This window comes from Prionailurus viverrinus, chromosome B4 (genome assembly GCF_022837055.1).
Source record: "Prionailurus viverrinus isolate Anna chromosome B4, UM_Priviv_1.0, whole genome shotgun sequence".
Classification (NCBI taxonomy): domain Eukaryota; kingdom Metazoa; phylum Chordata; class Mammalia; order Carnivora; family Felidae; genus Prionailurus; species Prionailurus viverrinus.
The window spans coordinates 117,541,954-117,564,261 of NC_062567.1; the positions used below are offsets into that span (position 1 = coordinate 117,541,954).

At 36.4% G+C, this 22,308-nt stretch overlaps 1 protein-coding gene across 2 annotated transcripts in view; it reads right to left on the reverse strand.

Moving 5' to 3' along the window:
* Positions 1 to 22,308, reverse strand: part of ANKS1B (ankyrin repeat and sterile alpha motif domain containing 1B) — a 1,101,801-nt gene that overhangs the window by 664,983 nt on the left and 414,510 nt on the right. For both annotated transcript variants that reach the window (XM_047867387.1, XM_047867386.1), the window contains exon 10: positions 14,076 to 14,241. In XM_047867387.1, coding sequence (XP_047723343.1) covers positions 14,076 to 14,241 — 166 coding nt within the window. The remainder of the gene's footprint in view (positions 1 to 14,075; positions 14,242 to 22,308) is intronic.

Genomic DNA, 22,308 nt, shown 5'->3' on the forward strand with positions numbered 1-22,308 from the left:
CATGTCTAAACAGTGTAGGGGGAGAAAAGATTAAATACAAGACTACAAGCATTAATACAAGATTTATTTAATATTATACTTTCAGTATAATGTTATTTTCAACTTAATGCTGTATGTAGCAACTGATAAACAGAACAAAATTAGTAAGAGTGAGTCCAGGAAATAATAACTTAATCTTTAGAAGGGACTGAAATTACACAACTATAAATTCCCAGGAGCTATAATGATTTGCCTCTGTTAGGAGCACTGAGACTAACACTTGTCAAATGTTCAACCAGTATACAAAACAAGGTAATCTAAATTAAAATATTCTGAAGTATAAGCAAAAAGAGAAGTTAAAACCTATATCCTTAATAGATAAAGTCTTATTGCAGAAGTTCAGTATTTTAGAGACAGTATCTATCCTTAACCTATTCAACTTTCTTTCTTCAAAGAGGAAGATCACCTACATATTTAACATTAATTAGATAAACATAAATTGTTTTGACATGATTTATTTTAACTTTCTAAATTACTAAGCTATTTTTAATTATTTTCTAATTATAAAAGCAATATGTGTTTGTTGTAGAAAATTTGGACAATACAAAAAAGTATGAAGAAGAAAACAAAAATAACATGTAATCTTAGCATTCAGAGACAGCGTGATTATAGAGTACCTTTAAGATCCTTTTTTTCCACAAGCACATACACATTAATATTATTTTCAACTAAATTTGTATCAAATGGTAAATATTCATTCATTCATTTAATAGATATTCATTGAGAGGCAACTAATGCCATTATTAAAATTGAATAATTAGATATTATTTGAAAATATTAATGATTATAGGTAAGTCTACTCTTTGAATTTATCATTATTACTTGATTATTCACTTGTTTTCACTTTTGGGTTGTCTCCAACACATCCACTTATTTTAAATTGATTGGAACACCCTCTAGTACTATTCCACAGATGGGCACGATATATCACAAAACACTGAACAAGTTTCCAACTCTTCCTATTTTGTTTGAAAGGAAAAATTCAAGATTTATCCTGGAAAATTCAAAATAATACCAAAATGGCATGATTAACTAATTAAATAATTAATTCATGAACTGTGAATGTGGTTAAGAATATGGTCTCCAGAGCTGAATATCAGGTATTCAAATTCCAAAGCTGCCATTTTCTAGCAGTCTCTAAACTTTTTGTGACTTGTTTCCCTTATCTGTAAAATGGGAACGACAATACTAGCTACGTCATATATAGCTTAAGATTAAATAAACTAAGATGTACAAAGTAAGTAAGTATTCAATACCATTAACTATTATTTTTTCATTAATATTTATATGGCAGTGATTTTGCTAGAAGCTGTGATTACAATGTAAACAGGCAAAATTTTGAACTTTTTAAGACAACAACTGAAACATTAAAATACATAACCTCAACTACACAATTTCATTCAAAGTAAGGACTACAGAAGAAAGGAAAATTAGAAGGTGTTGAAAGAAGAAAACAGAGGCATCCATATATTTAGTCTGGGGCATGAGTGTGTGTGGGTAAAGGGATTCTCCCTGAAGAAGTATAGATGTTATCTACTTGGGGGAAAGAGAAGGAAAAGGGAGAGTAGGATCCAACATTGGTTTAGGCATGTGAAGCCCACAGATAGGAAGGAGCTCATCTCTATTAAAGAATAAAAGGAACTAAAAATGGCCAGTGTGGGAAGGTGGAAACTGACGACAGATGAAGCTAAAAATGAAAAAAAAAAAAAGGAAGAAAGAAAGAAAGAAAGAAAAAGGACATCATTCAGGGCCTTATGAACCTTATTAAGGATTTGGGTCATTTTTCTAAGAATGATGACAAGTCACTAAAAGGTTTTAGTGATGCAATCAGATTTATGATTTCTAAAATTACTTTGGCTACAACATAAATAATAAATTCAAGGAAGGAAAATTTTTTATTAAAATAATCTCTAAGAGCACTTGGTAATAGTAGAGGAACAGGTAGATTTGAGGTTTAATTAGGGATAGAGAGTAAGTTACAGAATTATCTTCACCCTAACACCTATTGCCACTAAAAATTATAACACCTAGTGATTGAGTGCATCTAGGAGTTAGTGGAAACAGAGATGGAAAGAATGACACCCAGGTTTCTGCAATCAGATGAATGATTAACTCACTTACTAAGATAAGGAATTCTGCATGAAGAGCAAGTTTGTGAGGAAAGATATGAGTGTAGTCCTGTGTATGTTAAGGTTAAGGCAACTTTGAGACATGTAGGTGGAGATATTCAGCAGATGGATGCAACAATGGATGAGCGTGGAACTGAGAGAAGTGGTAACGACTGGGGGGAAAATTTGGGAGTCTTCAGCATGTTGATTGTAACAGAAGTCATACTATGGATGAAACAATTTAGGAAGAGAAAAAGTAAAAAGAATAGGGAGGACTTTGAGCCTTGAGGAACTCTCAACTTTTAAAGCCATACAGAAAAACGTTAGCTGTCAACATAGACAGGGAATAGCATAATAAGATAAAATTGTCTTTGGACAGCAAAGGGAAGAAAAGGTATCAAAATGGAGGTGTCACTAACCTGCGGAATGCTGCTGACAGATTAAGAAAAATGAAGATGGAGAAATGTCCTCTCAATTTTGTGATACTAAGGTCACTGGTACCTTTAGAAAGTATATTTGGAAAGAGCAGTGAGGAATGGAAACATGACTAAAATAGGCAGAGAAGTGAAAGGAAAGGAAGAAAATGAAGGTACTGAGCATGTGGAGGGATAGACAGAAGTTGAGGAGTCCAGGAAAGGGAGTCAGGGAACTTTTTAGTTGTTAGTTGCTGCTGGCTGCTATTTCACTGATGGCTGCTATTGTTTTTGTTTTTCAGATGAAAAAGGCTTAAGCAGATTTAAATCTTTAATGTGTATGATCCAGTGAAGAAGAACAATTAAAAACAGGAGAGAGCACCTAATGAAAGAGTCACATTCCTGAGAAGGCACAGGAAAAGGGAACTTGTTAAAAGGAAAATCCCTCCACTTTAACAGGAGGTACAAGCAAGAGAAGGGTGCAGGAAAGGTTGTATTTATAGACTTGGTGGAAGATGTCAACACAGTTCCCTCTGACGGCTTCGATTTTATTAATTAGAACATGAGGCCACTTGCTGACAGTGAGAGACAAGGTAGAAAAAGTCAGGCACCTGGATGGCTCGGTGAGTTAAGCATCTAACTCTTGATTTTGGTTCAGGTCATGATCTCACAGTTCCAGAGTTGGAGCTTTGCAGCACAGAGCCAGCTTGCTCTCTCCCTCTTTCTCTAACCCATCCTTGCTGTGCTTTCTCTCTCTCAAAATAAGTAAATTAAATTTAAAAAAAACAAAGGTAGGAAAAAGTATCTGAGGTTTGAGGAGAGTACAACAGAGAAAAAGTGGAATGTGATATAGTGTGAAAGCCCTGCTTGAATGTGGTGAGCATGAATTTATGAATTAGTGAATGTTTACCTCCTTTTATACATATTCTCACATTGTTCTATAGGATACAATAAATGACATAATAAAAAACCTAGACCCCCCCCATCATTACTGTAATAAGAGTTTATTATATCTTTAGATATCTTATTATTCTACAGTTCATGTTATTCATAATAGTTCAGGTAAACTTGATTTGATAGAAAAAGTATAATTTTCTTTTTGTTTAAGATGATGTTTTCCAAATATAGCCAACTTCCACCAATTTGAACAAATTGAGATGACTACATTTTCAAATTGGTAAGCTGTCCATATGGATGAAGGAAGCAATTAATTTACCAGGATTTCTCTGTAGGTACTGCTGCCCTAGTTTTCTCTCTTTGCCCCCTCTATAAACCAATAGTGGCTTACAAATTTACAATTTACTAGTTTAATAAATGGCTAAGACAGCACTGAGCACAGAGCAAATGCCAAACAAATAATTGCTGTTTGATAACAACGGTTCTTATCAGCAAGCCCAGTATTTGTATGTAAAAGAGTGCTTCCAAGGGGCTTAAAAATAGTTTGCTCTCTTAAATGAGTTCAACATACCCACAGAAATCATGTTGACACTACCTACTTGCTTAGCAAAGATAAACATTCGTCCTAGTCCAGTCTGAATTATTTTAATTGCAAAATTTTGGCATTAGAATTAAGGAAGCTCCACTATTTCAAAAAATATTTTGGTATAAATAAGTTACAGGCTCACCCGCACACTACTACCTCTCTCAGGATGTTGGGGGAGGTGTTGGGGGTTGTGGAGGATTATTCACCAGAGGACATCTTCATTTCAGGTTGACCACAGACCAGTAGGCACATTAGCAAATTGAACAGAAGCAAGCAAGACCCAAACTATCCTGGCATGAAACTATTGACTGTGTCCTTTTTATCAGAGATCATCTATTTTCTTCCAACAGGATTGGAAACAGTCTTCACTGGTGGTTATAAATTGCTCATTAATCAAAATGGATTTATTGAGCATCCATAGTGTGCAAAGCCTGCACTAAGTGATTCAAAATAACAGGTTGCCTAGTTACCATAAAATGGAAAAATTCCCCTGTGAAGGTTAAAATTAAATGAAAGGCAGACAAGAAAACATTATCTTTGATGGCATCTGACTATTTCACAGGACTTTTTCTGCCATTACAGCCATTTTCTCTTAAAGATAACAGTCTTTCACTCATTCATTCACTCACTTATTTTCATTCATTTATGTAATTGAGTCCCCACTATGACTATGTAAGATCCTTTGCTTGATGCAATAAGGCAAACAAACATGATTCAATATTGACTGCATAAGCAGGAGTCTTAGCAAATTTACCAAGCAAGGACTGTACTTCTGTTGATCTTTATTTAATGAGCCTAGTACTAGAGCATTCTTTATTTCATATGAAATCTGTAGGCACTGAAGCATTACTGAAATGCTCCTTGCAAATGTATCACTCATTTTCTTGTTGAACTGTAAAATCTTGTTGAATATAGATTTACTAATAAATTGCTTTCATATTTAAATTAAACCAGTGAATATGATATAATTTTTTTTCAGAATGAGATTTACTTTATACTAGCTTAACTAGTTAATAAATAGAAAAGACCACAGACAGGGAACTGATATGCATAGTTAACTGTGATTTTCTGTGAAAATGCATATTCCATATCCACGAATGGCATTGCCAGTCACAGCCAAGACCCTTAAGTGCATAGCCTCTGAAATGAGCAGGTAGCCAACGTCTGCCCACAGAGGCCCAGGATCCTCATTTGCCCCTCCCTTCTATGTATTGAATTTGTGTGCTCAGTTCTAGTCCCTGCAATTACTTCTTAGGGCTACTGTAACAAAGTACTGCTACCTGGGTGCCCTAAACAACAGAAATTTATTGTCTCACAGTCTGGAGGCTAGAAGTCTGAAATCAAGTTTGGTTTCATTCTGTGGGCTGTGAAGGAAAGATCTGTTTGAGGCCTCTCTGGCTTGTGGATGGCCATCTTCCCCCTGTGTTTTTTCACATTGTCTTCCCTCTTTGCATATCTGTCTCTGTGTCTAAATTTCCTCTTCTTATAAGGATACCCATCATGATGAATTAGAGCCCACCTAATGACTTCATTTTAACTTCATTACCTCTATAAATGCCATCTCCAAATTCTTCAAGTAAGGTCACATTCTGAAATACTAGTGATTGAAAGACAAAAAGTGGAGGGGGGCATAATTCAAGCCATAACAGTGCCCAGTTTCTCTAAAGACCTAGTCATCCCTCAATCATTTCTTCCTCTCTCTCAGTCTCTCCAGGATAGCTTCAGAATGCAATTCTTGTGTGTGTAGAAGTCCTCATTTTGTCTGTAAACCTAACCCATGTTATCCAGCACAGTTAACCAAAAACTATAGAATGCATTCCCTCAAATATAATTATTTAGCTTCCTTGGCGACCTATTTCCTAAGTGGTAGAATTTTCAAAGGGAGAAGGGATAACTGCTCCTCTATACCCTCCTTCTTTGTTCCCCCTTCCCCTCTTTGCTGGCATTGCCTTTGTACTGGTCACCATAATGTTTTGCTGAAACTAAACATCAATCTCCTAATTAATCTTCCTGTCTCAAGCTTCATCTCTTTCCAATCTATTCTTCACATTGCTTCCAGAGAGACTGTTTAGAACAAAACCTATCACATGACATCCCAGTTAAAGTCTGTCAATGGTTCACTTCTGCTGTCAGGTGAAATCCAAATTTCTGCATGTCACCTCTTGTTCTTTTAATGCATTTTTCCTTAGTAGCATTCTATACTTTAACCATGCTAAGTTGGGCATAATCTCTGAATGAACTGTGTTCTTCCATGCCTCTGGATCTCTGCACACAGTTCTCATTCATCCATACACCATACAACTCCTGTTCATGTATCTGATTCTCTTTCTCTGAGGCTCCAATCAGGCAGCAAACTCCTACAGTAAGCTTCTACAAGATCCCTCCCCTTCTATCCTCCTGGAGCACTTATGCTCACCTCTCTCATTACACTTAATTACTCTTAATTTTAACACACCCTAAGCTCCTAAATATCAGAAGTTTCACTGTTTCGTCAGCAACATTTAGCACAATGCCTAGAACACTGTAAGTACTCAGTAAGTGTTTACTGAGTGGATAAGGAACTGTAGGGCAGCTACCTACCCAGTTCAGTTTAAGGGCCTCTAAAAGACTCATGTGCATCAAGAGATGTCTCCATATTCTGAAAGTCCTACCTTTATTAGTAAAGGACGTGGTAAAATGGGAAACATCAGTGGCATCAAGAGAGGTCAATGACTTCCCTGAGTTCATCAGCTTTAGTTAGTTGGTCCTGAGGGGAAAAGGCAAAGCTAGGTATGGGTCATGAGGAATCAGCGATAGCAGACTGAGACCTAGAAGTAATTGGATCCATACAAAACCTAAGCTACAGGTTAATGGAATCAACAAAAGAAAATGACACAGACTGTGTCCTCATCCAGATAGAAGACAAACAGTGATGTTGATCTTCTCTTCCACCTGCTAGGTTAATTATGGAGGGGAATTTTGTGTGCTTCACTTGATAAAGTTCTATCTAGAATTAGAACAGAAACTGCTCTGACTTGTATTCACCCCTATTCCTATCATTAAAGAGAAAAATTCTTCAATTTAAATTCTGGACTCCCTCACCTCTAGAATTTACAATCGTGGTAAAAAGTACAGACTACCAATCATTATGAATTAACCTGGGTCAACTTAGCGAACTGGATTCTTTTATATTGAAACCAGATGACTGAACACAATCATGGAAATCATATAGTCATGCAAATTAACGTTTACCCCTTGAAAACAGTACTGTTTTCTTTTAAAACAGTAACAGCAACAAACAGCTCAGGCATTATGGGAATCTGTATTTTCCAAAAGAGGCTATAAGAATATCTTCTTATTTTTTTTTAATTTTTTTAATGTTTATTTATTTTTGAGACAGAGAGAGACAGAACATGAATGGGGGAGGGTCAGAGAGAGAGGGAGACACAGAATCCAAAGCAGGTTCAAGGCTCTGAGCTGTCAGCAGATCTCACAGACAGTGAGACCATGACCTGAGGCGAAGTTGGAGGCTCAACCAACTGAGCCACCCAGGTGCCCCAAGAATATCTTCTTATAACATGACTTTAGTAACACTTTTCCATAAAGGGTAGAGGTGATTAAATCCCTTGCACTTAAATATATGTAGGCCCTTAAATACCACAGAAGTGACATTGCCTTCTGAGTTAAGTCAAAAAGCAAAACAGCTTCTGCCTCATTCTCTTAAGATACTTGCTCTTGGAAGGCCTTCACTTACCATGAGGAAGTCAACATAGGCCATACCAGACATATGAATAAGAATCAGTATTGAGAATGGATCCTTCAGCCCCACCCATGCCGTGAAGCTGCCACAGCTGATATCACTTGAGGCAGAAAAAAAACTGTCTCTGTAGAGTTGTCCCCAAATTGTAGATTTACAAACAAAATAAATGGCTAATTTTTTTGAACTTACTAAGTGTTGAGGTAACTACCTCAACGTGTTGGATGTTATGCAGCCATCAATAACCAGAATAGATTCTGACATTTGGAAATGGGTGTTGCCATAACAAAAATCTAAAACATGTGGCATGAACTTTGTGACTGGGCAGCAGGCAAAAGCTAGAAGGGTCTCAAAGTGAATGACTGGGGAAGCCATAAGGGCCAAGGAGAGGGTTCCTGGAAGCCCACAGAACTATGAGGAAGCTGTTGGTGAAGGTGTAAAGGAGAGCAAATGTAATCAGAAGCTGAAAGTAAGGCATCATTTGTGTTGTAGTAGTGGCAGGTTTGGCAACATTGACATCTGAAGTAACATGGAAAATAGAAAATTAACCAAATGAACTCTATGATCTAAGGATGTTTCCAGGAAGAATATTGAAAGAGCAACCTGGCTTTGTCTGGCTGCCTATGATAACATGCAAGCAGAGAGAAAACTGAAGAATAACCTACCAAATACAAAGGAGCCAGGAATTTCTGGGTTTCTTATTTGCAGTTGCTCCAAATGGCAAACAATTTTCAAATTAAGGCCAATGACCAAATCTGAGTGGGATGCAAGATTATTTGTTAAGGCCTGAGACAGCTCTCAGGTGGTGCTGTATAGAATCTTTAAGTCAGACAAAAAAACCCTCTAAGTATTTTTAAGGGCATGACTCACAGATTCTCCCTGTTCAATAGTAGGGTTCCTAAGAGTCTCATGGATATTATCACACAGAGCTCTCATAAGGAGTCTTAGGTAGAGAAGAGCTAATCTGGAACATAAGCTTTTGTCTAATGAAGTGAAATACAATTGGAACACAAAAAGTCCACAAAGTTTTAAGAGACATTTTATCAGCTTGAAGTGGAAGGAACAGAAATATAAAACAGAGACCCTTTGACTCCTAATCTTTAAAAGACAGAAAAAGCAAGTAAGAAAGATACTCAGCTGTAAACACAGGCTACTTTATATGGAAAATAAAGAATGATTCAGAGGGTGGAACCCAGTGCCACAGAGAACAACTCCTATGCCACAAGACTGAGTCTTAATCAAGGAACTGTGTATGCCTGATTAGATTCAGAATTGCCACAGGCTAGTGACCACTGTATGCCTTGTTCTCCCTATGTTTGGATGGGAGTATCAATTATGGTTTCCCTATGCCTGATTCACTACTATATGTTAGGTATGTAGGAAAGAAGACTGAAAACTGGTCTCAGGTCATCACTGCCAAGAGCAAAGGCAGTCAAGAACCTGCACCATCAGAACTACACCAAGGAGATGCATGCAAACCTGAAACTTGATTTGGAGCTTGTAATAATAGGCTAGTGTTTAGAAATCCTGAAGGTATAAGCAAGTATAATTTCCATAGGAAAAGGATATATTGGGGCACCTGGGTGGCTCAGTCGGTTAAGCGTCTGACTTCGGCTCAGCTCATGATCTCATGCTCTGTGAGTTCAAGCCCCACATCAGGCTCTGTGCTGACAGCTCAGAGTCTGGAGCCTGCCTCGGATTCTGTCTCTGTCTCTGTCTCTGTCTCTGTCTCTCTCTCTGCCCCTTCCTCACTTGCTCTCTCTCTCTCTCTCTCTCTCTCTCTCTCAAAAATAAACATTTAAAAACAATTATTTTAAAAGACATTTTGGAAAAGGATATAAATTATTGTGCCCAAAGGGCAGATGATGGCAGATTTTATTTCCCAAAATTGACAGCAAAAGTATCTCCCATTTTTATTATAAAGCACCATTGACACTCCTTCCATTAAGAAGTGGGGTTCATGTTCTCTCCCCTTGAATCTGAGTAGACATGGAATTATATAGTATAAGTGATTATCTGTGAATTCTAAGGCTAGATAGTAAAAATAACACCTGTTTTTTTTTCAGATGCTTGTTCTCATAATCTAGCCAGTATGTCATGAGGAAACCAAGCAATCCATGGAGAGGAAAAATGGTCCCCAGCCCATAAACCTAGCCAAACTCTAAGCTATCACCAACTTGCCAGCCATTTGTGGGCCATCTTGAAAATAGGTCCCTTATCCCCCACTTGAGCAGCCCCAACTCATACCAAGTGGCACAGATAAGCTGTCCCTGTCAAATGAACTCACCAAACTTGCATGTTTGTGAACAAATTAAATGACTGATGTTCCTGTAAGTAAGTTTGGGGATGGCTTTTTAAACTTTGTTTAACATTTATTCATTTTTGAGAAACAGAGACAGCATGAGTGGGGTAGGGGCAGAGAGAGAGGGAGACACAGAATTCAAAGCAGGCTCCAGGCTCTGAGCTGTGAGCACAGAACGCAATGCGGGACTCGAACTCATGGACTGTGGCATCATGACCTGAGCTGAAGTCAGGCGCTTAACCAACTGAGTGGGGTGACTTTTTAAATAGCAATAGATAACTGACACAGACATCATCTCCTTCATGAAGTCTTCCCCAAGCTCCCAGGTGAAGTTAAGTTCCTTTTGTCTGTTCCCCAAATACTTTGTATAACATTGACTTAAACTTATTACACTCTATTGAAATTAACTATTCACTTGTCTGCTTCCATGAGAGTGCAAGAACAGGCCTGTGCCTTCTGGAAAAATTAGCTCGTCAAATATGTTACTTTTGCCTCATTTTCCCTCTCCTCTCCTTCTGAAGCTTTAAATAAACAAATTAGAATTTTCTAGTGTATCCTCCAAGTCTCTTACCTTCACATTAAATTTTTCATCTCTGTCTCTCTGTGCAACATTCTATGAAACTTCTTCTGCCCTAATTTCCAGCTCACTAAATCGCCCTTCAGCTGAATCTAATCTGATGTTCCACTTATCCAATGAGTTTGAAATCTGAGGTAGTTTGTGTGTGTGTGTGTGTGTGTGTGTGTGTGTGTGTGTGTGTGTGTTTATAGTAGCATGGTCATTTTTCAGCCTGCACCTGATAATTCCAATATTTGAAGTCTTTTCACATGTGGATCTCTTATTTCTTGTTTTTGTGATTCTGGTTTCAAGGTTTCTTTCCTTAGACTAATTATTGTACACTGCTAATATTAATCAGAAAAGTATTTGGGGCCTATAAAAAGAGTATATTCCTCTTTAGAAGCAGAGAGAGAATCCCAGGAGGGGTAGTGGGAGAGAGAAAGGGAGAGGGAGAGGGAGAGGAGCAGGGCTCACACAATGTGGGGCAGAAGCTCAATGAGGGTATTACTTTAAATTAAATTCATGGGTTGACAGTTTTTGGACCATTTAGGTGATAGAAATTTGTGGTACATATTTGTGTGAGGACCAGTTTGTTGGTAATAACACCTCAGGAATTTCCCTCTTTGTTCTTCTCACAACAAATCATCTTTCTTTGGGGTGGGGGTTATGGGACAAGTTTATTTCTGATTACTGTGAGGTATAGCCCCTGGAGTCCCAGCTCTATGGAGGAAGATTTTCCTATTAGGGTCTCCATGCTGGACAGGCACAGAGATTTTTTTCTCTACATAAACCTTGAGGTTTATGAGGCATTAAGCACCAGAATTCAACAGCAGTTTCAGAAAATTCCCTCAGTACAAAATAGCTTTAGTAATCCACTGGTTTCCCACCTTCACGAATGTTTTGGTCTGATTATAGCTTACTAACCTACTAACCCCAAAAAGTTTCCTAATTTATACGTTATTCAATTTTTATAATTTTCCTGTTACCTTTTTTGTGCTTTTAAGTTTTTCTTTTCTGTATTTTTAGCTAGCATATTTAATTGTTTTTAGCAAGAGAAGCCTAATCAGCCTTGTTACCTGGGTCAATGTCTTTTTCATCCCTGTATCCTCAGCATATAGAACACTGCTTGGCACATGAAGGAACTCAATTAGTTTTTGATTGTTTAATGAATAAATCCCTGTCTTCTTTGACTCTTTCATTCCTGCCTCCACCACCCACAACACATCCATATTTTCTGTTCCCTAATTAAAGCTCTTTTACATTTTATACATGTATGCCTTCTATTTTTCTATATTTACTGAGCTTTGCCCTGACCTCCCAGTATTTCCTGGTTACCTCTCCTATGGAAGAGTTTTCATTCTTTTTTTTTTTAATTTTTTTTTAACATTTATTTATTTTTGAGAAAGAGAGACAGAGCAGGAGCAGGGGAGGGACAGAGAGAGAGGGAGTCACAGAATCTGAAGCAGGCTCCACGCTTTGAGCTGTCAGCACAGAGCCCAAAGTGGGGCTTGAACTCACAGACTGCGAGATCATGACCTGAGCCAAAGTTGGTCGCTTAACCAACCGAGTCACCCAGGAGCCCCTGGAACAGTTTTCATTCTTGGCAACTGCCATAGTTTGGGATCAGCACTGACTTCACTTTTTGTGACTACTTCTGATAACTCACTATTCCACTTTTATCAAATATCTGCTGCTTTTCTGAAGATTATGCTATCCTATTATAACATTCTTTTTCTGATTTTGTTGCTACCTTATGTGAACTTCCAGTCATACCTCCACATTTCTTGAGAATTTCAGCATGTGGTTCACGATTTCAACTATACTTCATCCCCCAATATAAAGTATAACATAGTATTTAAAAGCACAGGTTGGACAACCAAATGCAAGTCCAAGACCTATCCCTTATTAATAAAGAACTCTGGGGAGTTACCTAATATTTCAGTGTTACAGTTTCTTCATTTGTAAAATGGTAATAATGATATTATTACCTGATAGCATTGTAACAATTACATGCAATAAGGCATATAAAGTACTTAGAACAGTATCTGGCACTTAGTAAATGCTGAATAAAGTTGAACTATTTTCATTATTATGCTCTTACCTCATCCTAAAAATCCTCCTTCTGCATGCTTATGACTCATACATCACCCTTTGTCTCAATGCTTTCTCATTTGTCCACTTCTATAAAATTTCTTAGTTATTATCTAAAATGGCATTTCTGAATTTTACTTTAATCCTTCTCAAGATCTACCTCTTCTTTTCAGCCAATGACTTTTTATCTGAATCCAGAAATGTAATCCATTTGGAAATACATAGTTCAGAATTTCTCTATATTCATAACAACGCTCTATCTTCTCTCTGGGGGAAGTAATGTCTGGGTCTTCTCTACCCAGAACTTCTTCTTAGTTTTTATCTTTAATCTCTCCACCAGCAAATTCCTTTAACCTCTGAGCTTGACCAAGGCTTACTTATTCTAAAATAAAACTAGATATTTCTCCCTTGCACCTCTTTTTTTTCATGTTACTATCCTATCTCTTCTTCTAATCTTCTTAAAAGGGTAATCTGTACTCTCCCATTTTCCAGTGTCTCACTGTTAACTTCTAGAAATCTGAAAATTTTATTTCATCACTTATAAAACTTACTTTTCAAAATTAAGCAGCAATTGGATTGTCAAACCAAAAATCCCTCTATTAAGTTTCTCTTACAACTTCTTTGCAGCATTGAATATATTGACCACCCACTTGAAACATTCCTCCATCATTAGAGTTCATGCTACTATCTTGCATTCTTTCTTAGAGGCGGTGGTGAAGTAACAGAGATATAATGATAGTCAAACACTCATGTTCAAGAAAGGCCCCCTTATGTATTGATCTTAAATAAGACACTTAGCTCCAATTTCCTTATCAGTAAAATGGGCATAATATTTACTTAACTTGTACACTAATTGATAATGAAAATAAATAAAATAATGGATCTGAAAATAGCATGAAAGATATAAAATATACAAAGTACCTGAGTACATTTCAATAAACTGAAAACAGGATGCAGAAAACTATATTAAAAAACTTGCTACCAAATCTGCTATGAAGTTCTAAAGGACCTCAAGGTTTTTTTTCTTAAAGAACCCCAAGTTTTGCATCTGACCTAAAAGGTTTTTCACTTTTGCAAGGTTTCAAAGTTCCTTCACCAAGGCAGTACCACCCTTGTCAGGAAGTTAAAAGACATTGTATCAAAAACTCTGACTTACTGGGACTCACTTCAAAATGCAAAAAATGATTAGTGTGACTATACTGGGGCACTTTCATGTTTAAAATATTGTGGAAAATCAAAATATTAATGATGCCTCTTCACACACACAAGCATGCAAACTGAATTGGTCCAATGTAAGAAATATTACCCGTTCTACAAAAAAATTAATATTAGAAAAGGAAATATTACCAGTTCTTGGAGAAGGGGCCCTTGCAATTTCTAAGGAGCAAGGTTTCTTTGTAACTGCTATGTCCGTGAGATCACATAGAAAGTTCTCATTTTCTGAAGGAAATGTATCGAGAGAAGCAGATGGTACAATTTCCATAGTGTAATTCCTCTTCTTTGGATAGGACTCCTGAAAGGAAGGAGAAAAAATAAAAATAGCTTTGTGATAAAGACACAGCTTGTTTGATTTATAAAAACTAGAAAAGATAATCAGATTCATCAGTTCTTCCAAAACTGATCAAGAGATGCTGATTCATCTGTTTGAATAAGTTATATCATCATGTAACCCCAATATTATCAGTGATCTTTTTTGAAGGTTCCTGACAGTTCGGTTCCCCTGAATTTATCACTGACATACTAAAGTTCATGATCCTTTGTCATGATCTCTTTTTGTAGTATATGGCTATTTTCTAGTTGTGGCATAAACTGTCGTTTAATCAACAGTTATTCCCAAGACTCTACTCCCTTGCCAGCTTCCTAGGGATAGCCAGCCATGTGACTCAATTTTGGCCAGTTAGATAAAAGGGAGACTTCTGGAAAAATATTTTTCCCCAGAGAAAGAAACATGCAATGGGGCTCTTTCAGAGCCTTAGCCACCCTCAGTTTCCTCTCTCTGGATGCAATTTTGATGTCTGCACACAGAACAGGCATGTTGTGACCATAAGGTAACAACCTTAAGATCAAAAAGGTAATAGGCTAAGAATGGCAAGAGAAGGATAAAACACGCCTAGGACCTTGATGATATCACGGAGCTACTGAAAGAGCCCCAGGACTGAAAGAGCCCCAGGACTGGTTAGTTACTACAGACTTCTTAAATAAAAAAGTCTTTGTTGTTTGAGCCATTGCCAATAGGGATTTTATTTATTTATTTATTTTTGTCATTTCAGGTTAGGATAAAATGAAGGTCCAATTCTATACTACTGATTCTTTTAAGCATTCTAAAAATAGGAATTCATTTCATTTCACAAGATCTTAATTTCATATACAAGGCATTAATCGGTCAACAGATATTATTTGGCATCTATCATATCTACTTAGGACTATACTAAGTGCTAGAGATTTTTAAAACCTAATAAGGTACAATCCTTGCCCTCAGAAAGTTCACAGTATACTAGAGAAGAAAAACAGATACCTGCATAATGAATTTCACTATTAATTATGTTTTGTTTTTGATGTTTGTTATTTTTACAAAGCATAGTTCACTATCAAAAGAAAAAGACAAGAAAAAAAATAAACTCATTTTCAAAAAAATCTCCCAAGATATGACCCAAGGTCAGTAAAGATTTAGTATAAGCTCCTATTTTTTCTATAATGGTATTTACAGTACTGTAGAATAAATATTCAAGGTCAGTGTAATTGCTTTCAGACCATACCAGACCCTCACACATCAAAGAAATCAATTATGTTCACTCTACTCTATTGAAAGCAGGAAATTGTGAGTAATTTATTTTTAACAACAAAGGGTGACAAAGTAGAAAGTATCCAGGGGAAAGCAATCAAGCTGGTATATGATTTGAAAATCATGTCACAGATGAAATGATGAAAGGAACTGCCATGTTCTATCCTGGAGAAGCCTTACAGCAGCATCATAGTTTTCTCAACACATTTGAAAGGCTATCCCTAAAGAGCTCTCCCACAAAGCAGGGGATGGGGAGAATTTGCTATGGTAGATTATTCCAGAGTTCTTAAAGGCAGAACAAAGACCAACATTTATAAGTCAAAAAGGGCAAATCCGAGTCAAAACAAAAAAAGCTCTATGAATTAATAATATTGCTTATCCTTTATTTTTTATTATTATTTTTAATATGTCCCACCCCCCATCAACCCTCAGTTTGTTCTCAGTTTTTTAAGAGTCTCTTATGCTTCGGCTCTCTCCCTCTCTAACCTCTTTTTTTTTCTTTTAAACAAAAATGCACTAATGTAACAATAGCTGAAAATACACTAGAAAGCAACAAAAGAAACTTCTAATTACTGGAAATCTTTAAGTAGAACTATGTATTGATAAAATTATCTATTAAACACATTGTAAAGTGAATATATCAGATGACTGTAAACTCCATGAAGGCTGGAATTTGTTTTGTTCACCACTCTATCCCCAGATTCCAATACAAGTCCTGCCATATAGGGGCAATAAATATTTACTGATCAAATGAACACTCTCTAATGTCCTTTTTAAAAAATTCTAACTATCAATTAGGGAAATGATTATGCCTTGTTCAGATATAAATTACTTTGCTCTTCAGTTTGGTTATTCTTATCCGTTACTGGTATTCCTTACTGTTTTACATGTCAAAAGTAAAAACTGAGTTTATGATAATAAGATTACAAAGAGTCATGAAAAAAGTTCCTAGCTTAAACCCTAGTTCATCTTAAAATCAAATTAATCAGAACAACCCATTCTTCATGGATTTAGTTAGATTGGAATTTTACTCTGTTTATAAAGAATTATGAATATTTAATGGCCTTGAAAAATGCTCTGTAATTTAACCACACAGAATGCGTTACTTTGCTTTCTACTTAAAAATGAAGTATATTATTTATTAGAGAAATATTAGAAAATATAAAGAAAGAAAAAAAAATCACATGAAAACACAGCATGCTCAGGAAACTAATAGTAACATTTTGCTGTATATCCTCCCAGACTGCTTCCCTCTGTAAATGTGTGTGTGGACATGTGAGTGTGCGCAAAGGAAAGAAAAAAATATTTTCAACAACAATGAAATACACCCTCTTCTGCTTACTAAGAAAGTGCCATCACTTCTCATTAAAGAAGGCACACTCAACAAAATATCTGGCTAGTATCCCTCAACAGAGGGGTGGATATGTGATATAATAAAATAATGAGATGAATCTATGTGTGTCCACTACTCAGTTTAGAACATTACCATGAAACCCAGGCTTCCCACCTGTGCTCCCATTTCCAATTTCTCCTCCTCCCTCCCCAACCATGGCTAATATTTGTTCTGAACTTTGTGTTCCTTGAGTTGTTGTTGAAATTTAACTATATATGTAAGCAGCATTGATAAAGAATAAATTGTTTTGTACTACATGCTTTTGACTTTCATAAGAATAGTATAAAATATTCTTGCTCTTATATGACTTTTTCAATCAATATAAAGTTTCTGAGTTTCATTTGTTTTCAAAGTGGTAACGGAATTCACTGTATAGGTATACAATAATACTTTACAGATTCTCCTGACAGTGGACTTTTAAACATTTCCTAGGTGTTGTATTATTAAGCACAATTTGCTATTAACATTCTGAATGAGTCTTTTTGTACAACTAACCAAGGTATGTAGTCATTGGGCAGAGAGTCAAGAACAGACACAAGGTGAGAAAAATTAATGAAATCAAGAGTTCTATCATACAGGAGTTTACAGCAAGAGGTGATCAGGAGAACCAAGACAGGATATCCTGTAGTTTCTACAGAAATCTTGAGGAGGACACTGCATTTTCCCACCCAAAGTGGGATGAAAGTTAAAGGGATTTTTCACAAGACCTTAATTTCATATACAAGGCATTATTGGTCAACAGATATTAACTGGGAATCTATCATATATACTTAGAACTATGCTAAGTGCTAGAGATTGATATCAAGATATCCTTATATCAAGATATTATCTATAAATATGTATATGTATTATATGTAATGCTTTGTATTCTGATATGTATTTACTTCTAATAATGCATTCTGAACAAGTTTCAATGACAAATATGTGTCTACATGATAAATTTAAGGTAAGTCTCAGTATACACATGGTCATGATTTATTTTAGTGAATCTTATCATATTGAAATTTCGATGTTTTGATTTTAAGGGAACATTCTTATGCATATACCTGTGTTTAAATATTCAACTATTTCTTTTGAAATAGAATTCCTGTAACAATAGGTATATACCATATGCTTACATTTAATTGAATCTGTTTCTGGACTTTCTAATTGGTTCCATATGTCAATCTATTCTAGTACCAAAATCACACTGTTTTGATTGCTGAAACCTTAAAATTAATCTTACTATCTGGTAGGATAAGTCTCTCCTCATGTTCATCTCTGTCAAAACATTCACGATTATCCTCATGTTTATTTTTAAAAAACAATCTTTAAACATTTTGTCAACTTCTCCTCAAATCATTCTCTCTCCTTTGTCTCCTGTCAGTAAATTGTACTGCCATACACCAGCCACTCTAACAATTTGGGGGCTGTTCTTCCATCCTCATTCTTTCTCAATGCTATACCCAGTCAATCCCCAAGTCCCTTACTTCATCATTGAATTATACCTCAAACACATTCATTTCTCTCCATTCCTGCTACCACCCTAAGTCCAGGTCACCACTGTATCTCACTTGAACTACTATAACAACTTCTTAACTAGTCTCCTTGCCTTCTCTCTTCCTCTTCCAATTAATTCACTTTCAAACACTAGCATAAGGTTATGCTAGTAAATTATGTCAAAATCAACTCATTTACTTTCATCATAACTTTGAGAGAGAACATAAAATGCTCTAGTCATAATACATGTTGATTCTTTTTAAATATTTAACAGGGCTTTTCATGATACCTCAGAGTTTCTATACTAAATGATTTCATTAGATGCATTAATGATCCAGATAGCATGCTAAATGAAATAACTAGATCTGGGAGAATAAACCAGAGGTTAAACATAATCCCATTAATCTATAGGATAAGTGAGGTTAATTTCTAAAGACATGCTTGTCTATCACCTAGCAAAGTACCATATTCATGTTAGGACTCTGTCAATACATACTAAAAATGAATATATAAAATAATTAATATTTTAGTTAGTATTTTAAGGCCAACATCCTCCACTGGAATTAAAAAGCCATAGAGGCAAGGACTATGACCATGATTTTCATATAGTATGCACTTAATAAATATATGTTGAATTAATGAAATCTGAAACAATGTCATTCAGAAACTATCATAGATGCAAATCACTGTAAGAATAGCAATTTACACTTGTTTTATAGTCTGCAAAGTGAATAGTACTTCATTTGCCCAGATGATTCTTATTAGCCCTCACAACCAGCCTACCAATGTTATTAGTATCTCCACCCAAAAAATAAGGCTTGGAATTCCTCAGTGACTTCTTCAATATTCAGCATCTGGTTAATGGAAGTTTCAGGGCTCCAACTGAGGTCTTGTGACAGCTATTTTAGTGTTCATATTATTGTATCACAGGTTAAAAAAAGGACTATGACAAGATCTTTATTGTCAGAACTAAGGGAAAGAAAAAACCTCCATATATTATTAGGTAGTATATAGCCTTACCAACTTCCTAACCTTTGCAAGCCTTTTTCCTTACAGTGGGAAGCCTGGACTTTGATATACAAGCTAATTATCAACATACTTTTGATGATAAATCCTGGTAATGGACTAGATGAATTAAAAAAATTGGCCCTACAATTTGTGACTCATCTTCAAGGCTCCATTGTAGTTAATTTAGCATAATTGGGCTCCAATTTGGTTAGCAGTTTTTGTTTTTTTCTTGATATTTAGCCTCTAATTATATTCTAATGCCTGGTTGCAGGATCCCAGACTTGTTTCTGTGCTTGTTTCTTGTTTTTGTTTTTGTTTTTTAAATTTTTTTTTCAATGTTTATTTATTTTGGAACAGAGAGAGACAGAGCATGAACGGGGGAGGGGCAGAGAGAGAGGGAGACACAGAATCGGAAACAGGCTCCAGGCTCTGAGCCATCAGCCCAGAGCCTGACGCGGGGCTCGAACTCACGGACCGCGAGATTGTGACCTGGCTGAAGTCGGACGCTCAACCGACTGCGCCACCCAGGCGCCCCTGTTTTTTTTTTTTTTAATAAGAGTAGCATACCTAGGATTGTGTTCTCTATCTTGGTGTTTGCCAGCTGTCTCTTGAGGGACTAAAAATGCTCTGTCCCTGAATCCTGAACAGGTCCCTAAAGCCCTGAGTGTCTGACTTGACAGCTCCCGAGGGAATGTCTGGCTTCCATGTTTAGTCTACTTAGTCAGCTTCAGTGTACCTGCTATCGTTGATTGTGCAATGTGTGGACCCAACCATACTTCTTCAAAAAGATGCATACTATAAGCATTGAATAAATTAATAGAACATATGCTCCCCCCCCAAAATAAACAGGAGTAATAAAATGCCTAAATAATATGCTTTCATGTATTGCTTACGCTGTGCTCCCAAAAGTTTCAAAATTCCAGTGGTAAGCTAAATCTAACAAGTCAAATTTATTAGTGATTAAATATAAAGTCTTTTGGTTTAGCACATATATTAGTTATAAAAATTTAGCTTGAGGGTATATAGATAAGCAATACCATGAAAAAAGTAATTAGGAGGTACATCTGACAGTATGAATGACAATATAATATACTCAAGAGATAATGTGACATTGATTTAATACAAGTTTGATACTTAGATAGCAATTGTGACAGCCCTTCCTTCATCTGTGCTAATTAGAATTGGGAATTATCCTGTTTAGTAATTTCATAAAAGACAGGCTAACTGCATCATGTTGACCATCCTTATTAGGTGGTGCAGATTTTATTCATCCAAAGGATTAAAGGGATACTTGACTTTATGACTTATGAAGAACCTTAGCAACAACTTGGGACCCAGATATAGACACAATTGTTTCTCAAATGCACCAATCATGTGACTTTTTATCAGAAATAAGTCTACCCAGGGTGCGTGGGTGGCTCATTCACTTGAGCGTCTGACTCTTAATTTCTTGATTTTTGGCTCAGGTCATGATCCTAGCATCATGGAATTGAGCCCAGCATCAGGCTCTGCACTGAGCGTGGAGAGATTCTCCCTCTCTGTCTCTGTCTCTCTCTCTCCTTCTGTCCCTCTCCCCTGCTCGCTCGCTCTCTCTCTCTCTCTCTCTCTCTCTCTCTCTAAAGGAAAAGAAAAGGAAAAGAAAAGAAAAGAGAAAAGAAAAAGAAAAGAAAAAAGAAAAGAAAAAAAGAGAAAAGAAAGGAAAAGAAAAGAAAAGAAAAGAAAAGAGAAAGAAAAGAAAAGAGGAAATAAATAAGGCTACCTTAGGTGCTTTTCTAGATTACTTTGGCACAGCATCTCTGTGAATGTGATTCTATTCTTAACCACATGGAGGAAATGGAAGCAGCTTAACCAACACTTCAGTGTGACCACACCTGGTGCCCTCAATTTGGTACTGGGGCCTACATTAGAAAACATGCAAAGACCAAATGGACTGTTTTCTCTAGACGTGGGTAAGAAAAGTTTGAGTATCAAACCCATGTCATATGAAAAAAAGATTGAAGATGAAAAGGTACAGGAAAACATTTATCACAAGTATTTGAAAAGAAGAGTGATTAGAATTGTTCTCTATCACTGAGAGGGTAGAAAGACTATAGATGGACAGATGGTAACAAGGAGACAGATTTCAGCTCAGGATGGGCTTTCTAACAATTAATGCTTCCCAGTATGAAATTGGCTGCTGAGCTCTGCTACTGGAAGTCTTCAAGCCTACACTGATCAACACAAGACGTCTCTTGAGAATAGAAAATGGTGATTTGACTTAGATGAGTTTTAAGATGTTAGGTAAAGACGATGAGAATAAAAGTGTTGGCTTAGTATTATGATAAGCTACCTGCATACTTTTACTGCTTTCTGAATCCTTTTTCTAATAATGAGAGCAGCAATACTAACACAAGGGAGTGTGGGTTTATGGCTCTTTCAAAGTTAGAGATGACTCACAATCCCAGATGACTCAAAGTAGGCAAAAGCTTTTGGAAGTGGTCTTAACTGTTCTGACATGTCTCACAATTATCAAGAAAATTATCCCTTAGAGACTTACAATGACATTCAAATATGGAAGACTACAATATAAATATGGAATAATAAGAAAATAATAATGAGAATCTTTGGGTAGGAGGGAAGAATGAGTGACAGCAGGACAGCCCTAGGAAAAGGAGCATTGATAATTGTGGTAGGCAATATAATGGCCTCTCAAAGATAGCCACATCCTAATCCCTGGAACCTGTGAATATATTATGTTACATGGCAAAAGGGACTTTGCACATATGATTAAGTTAAGAAACTTGAGATGGAGAGATCATCCTGAATTATTATAGTCATTGTAAAGAGAAAAGAGTCAGTGTCAGAGTGATGCAATGTGTTAGACTTGCCTAGCCATTACTGGCTTTGAAGGTGGAAGGCAGCCATGAGTCAAGGAATGG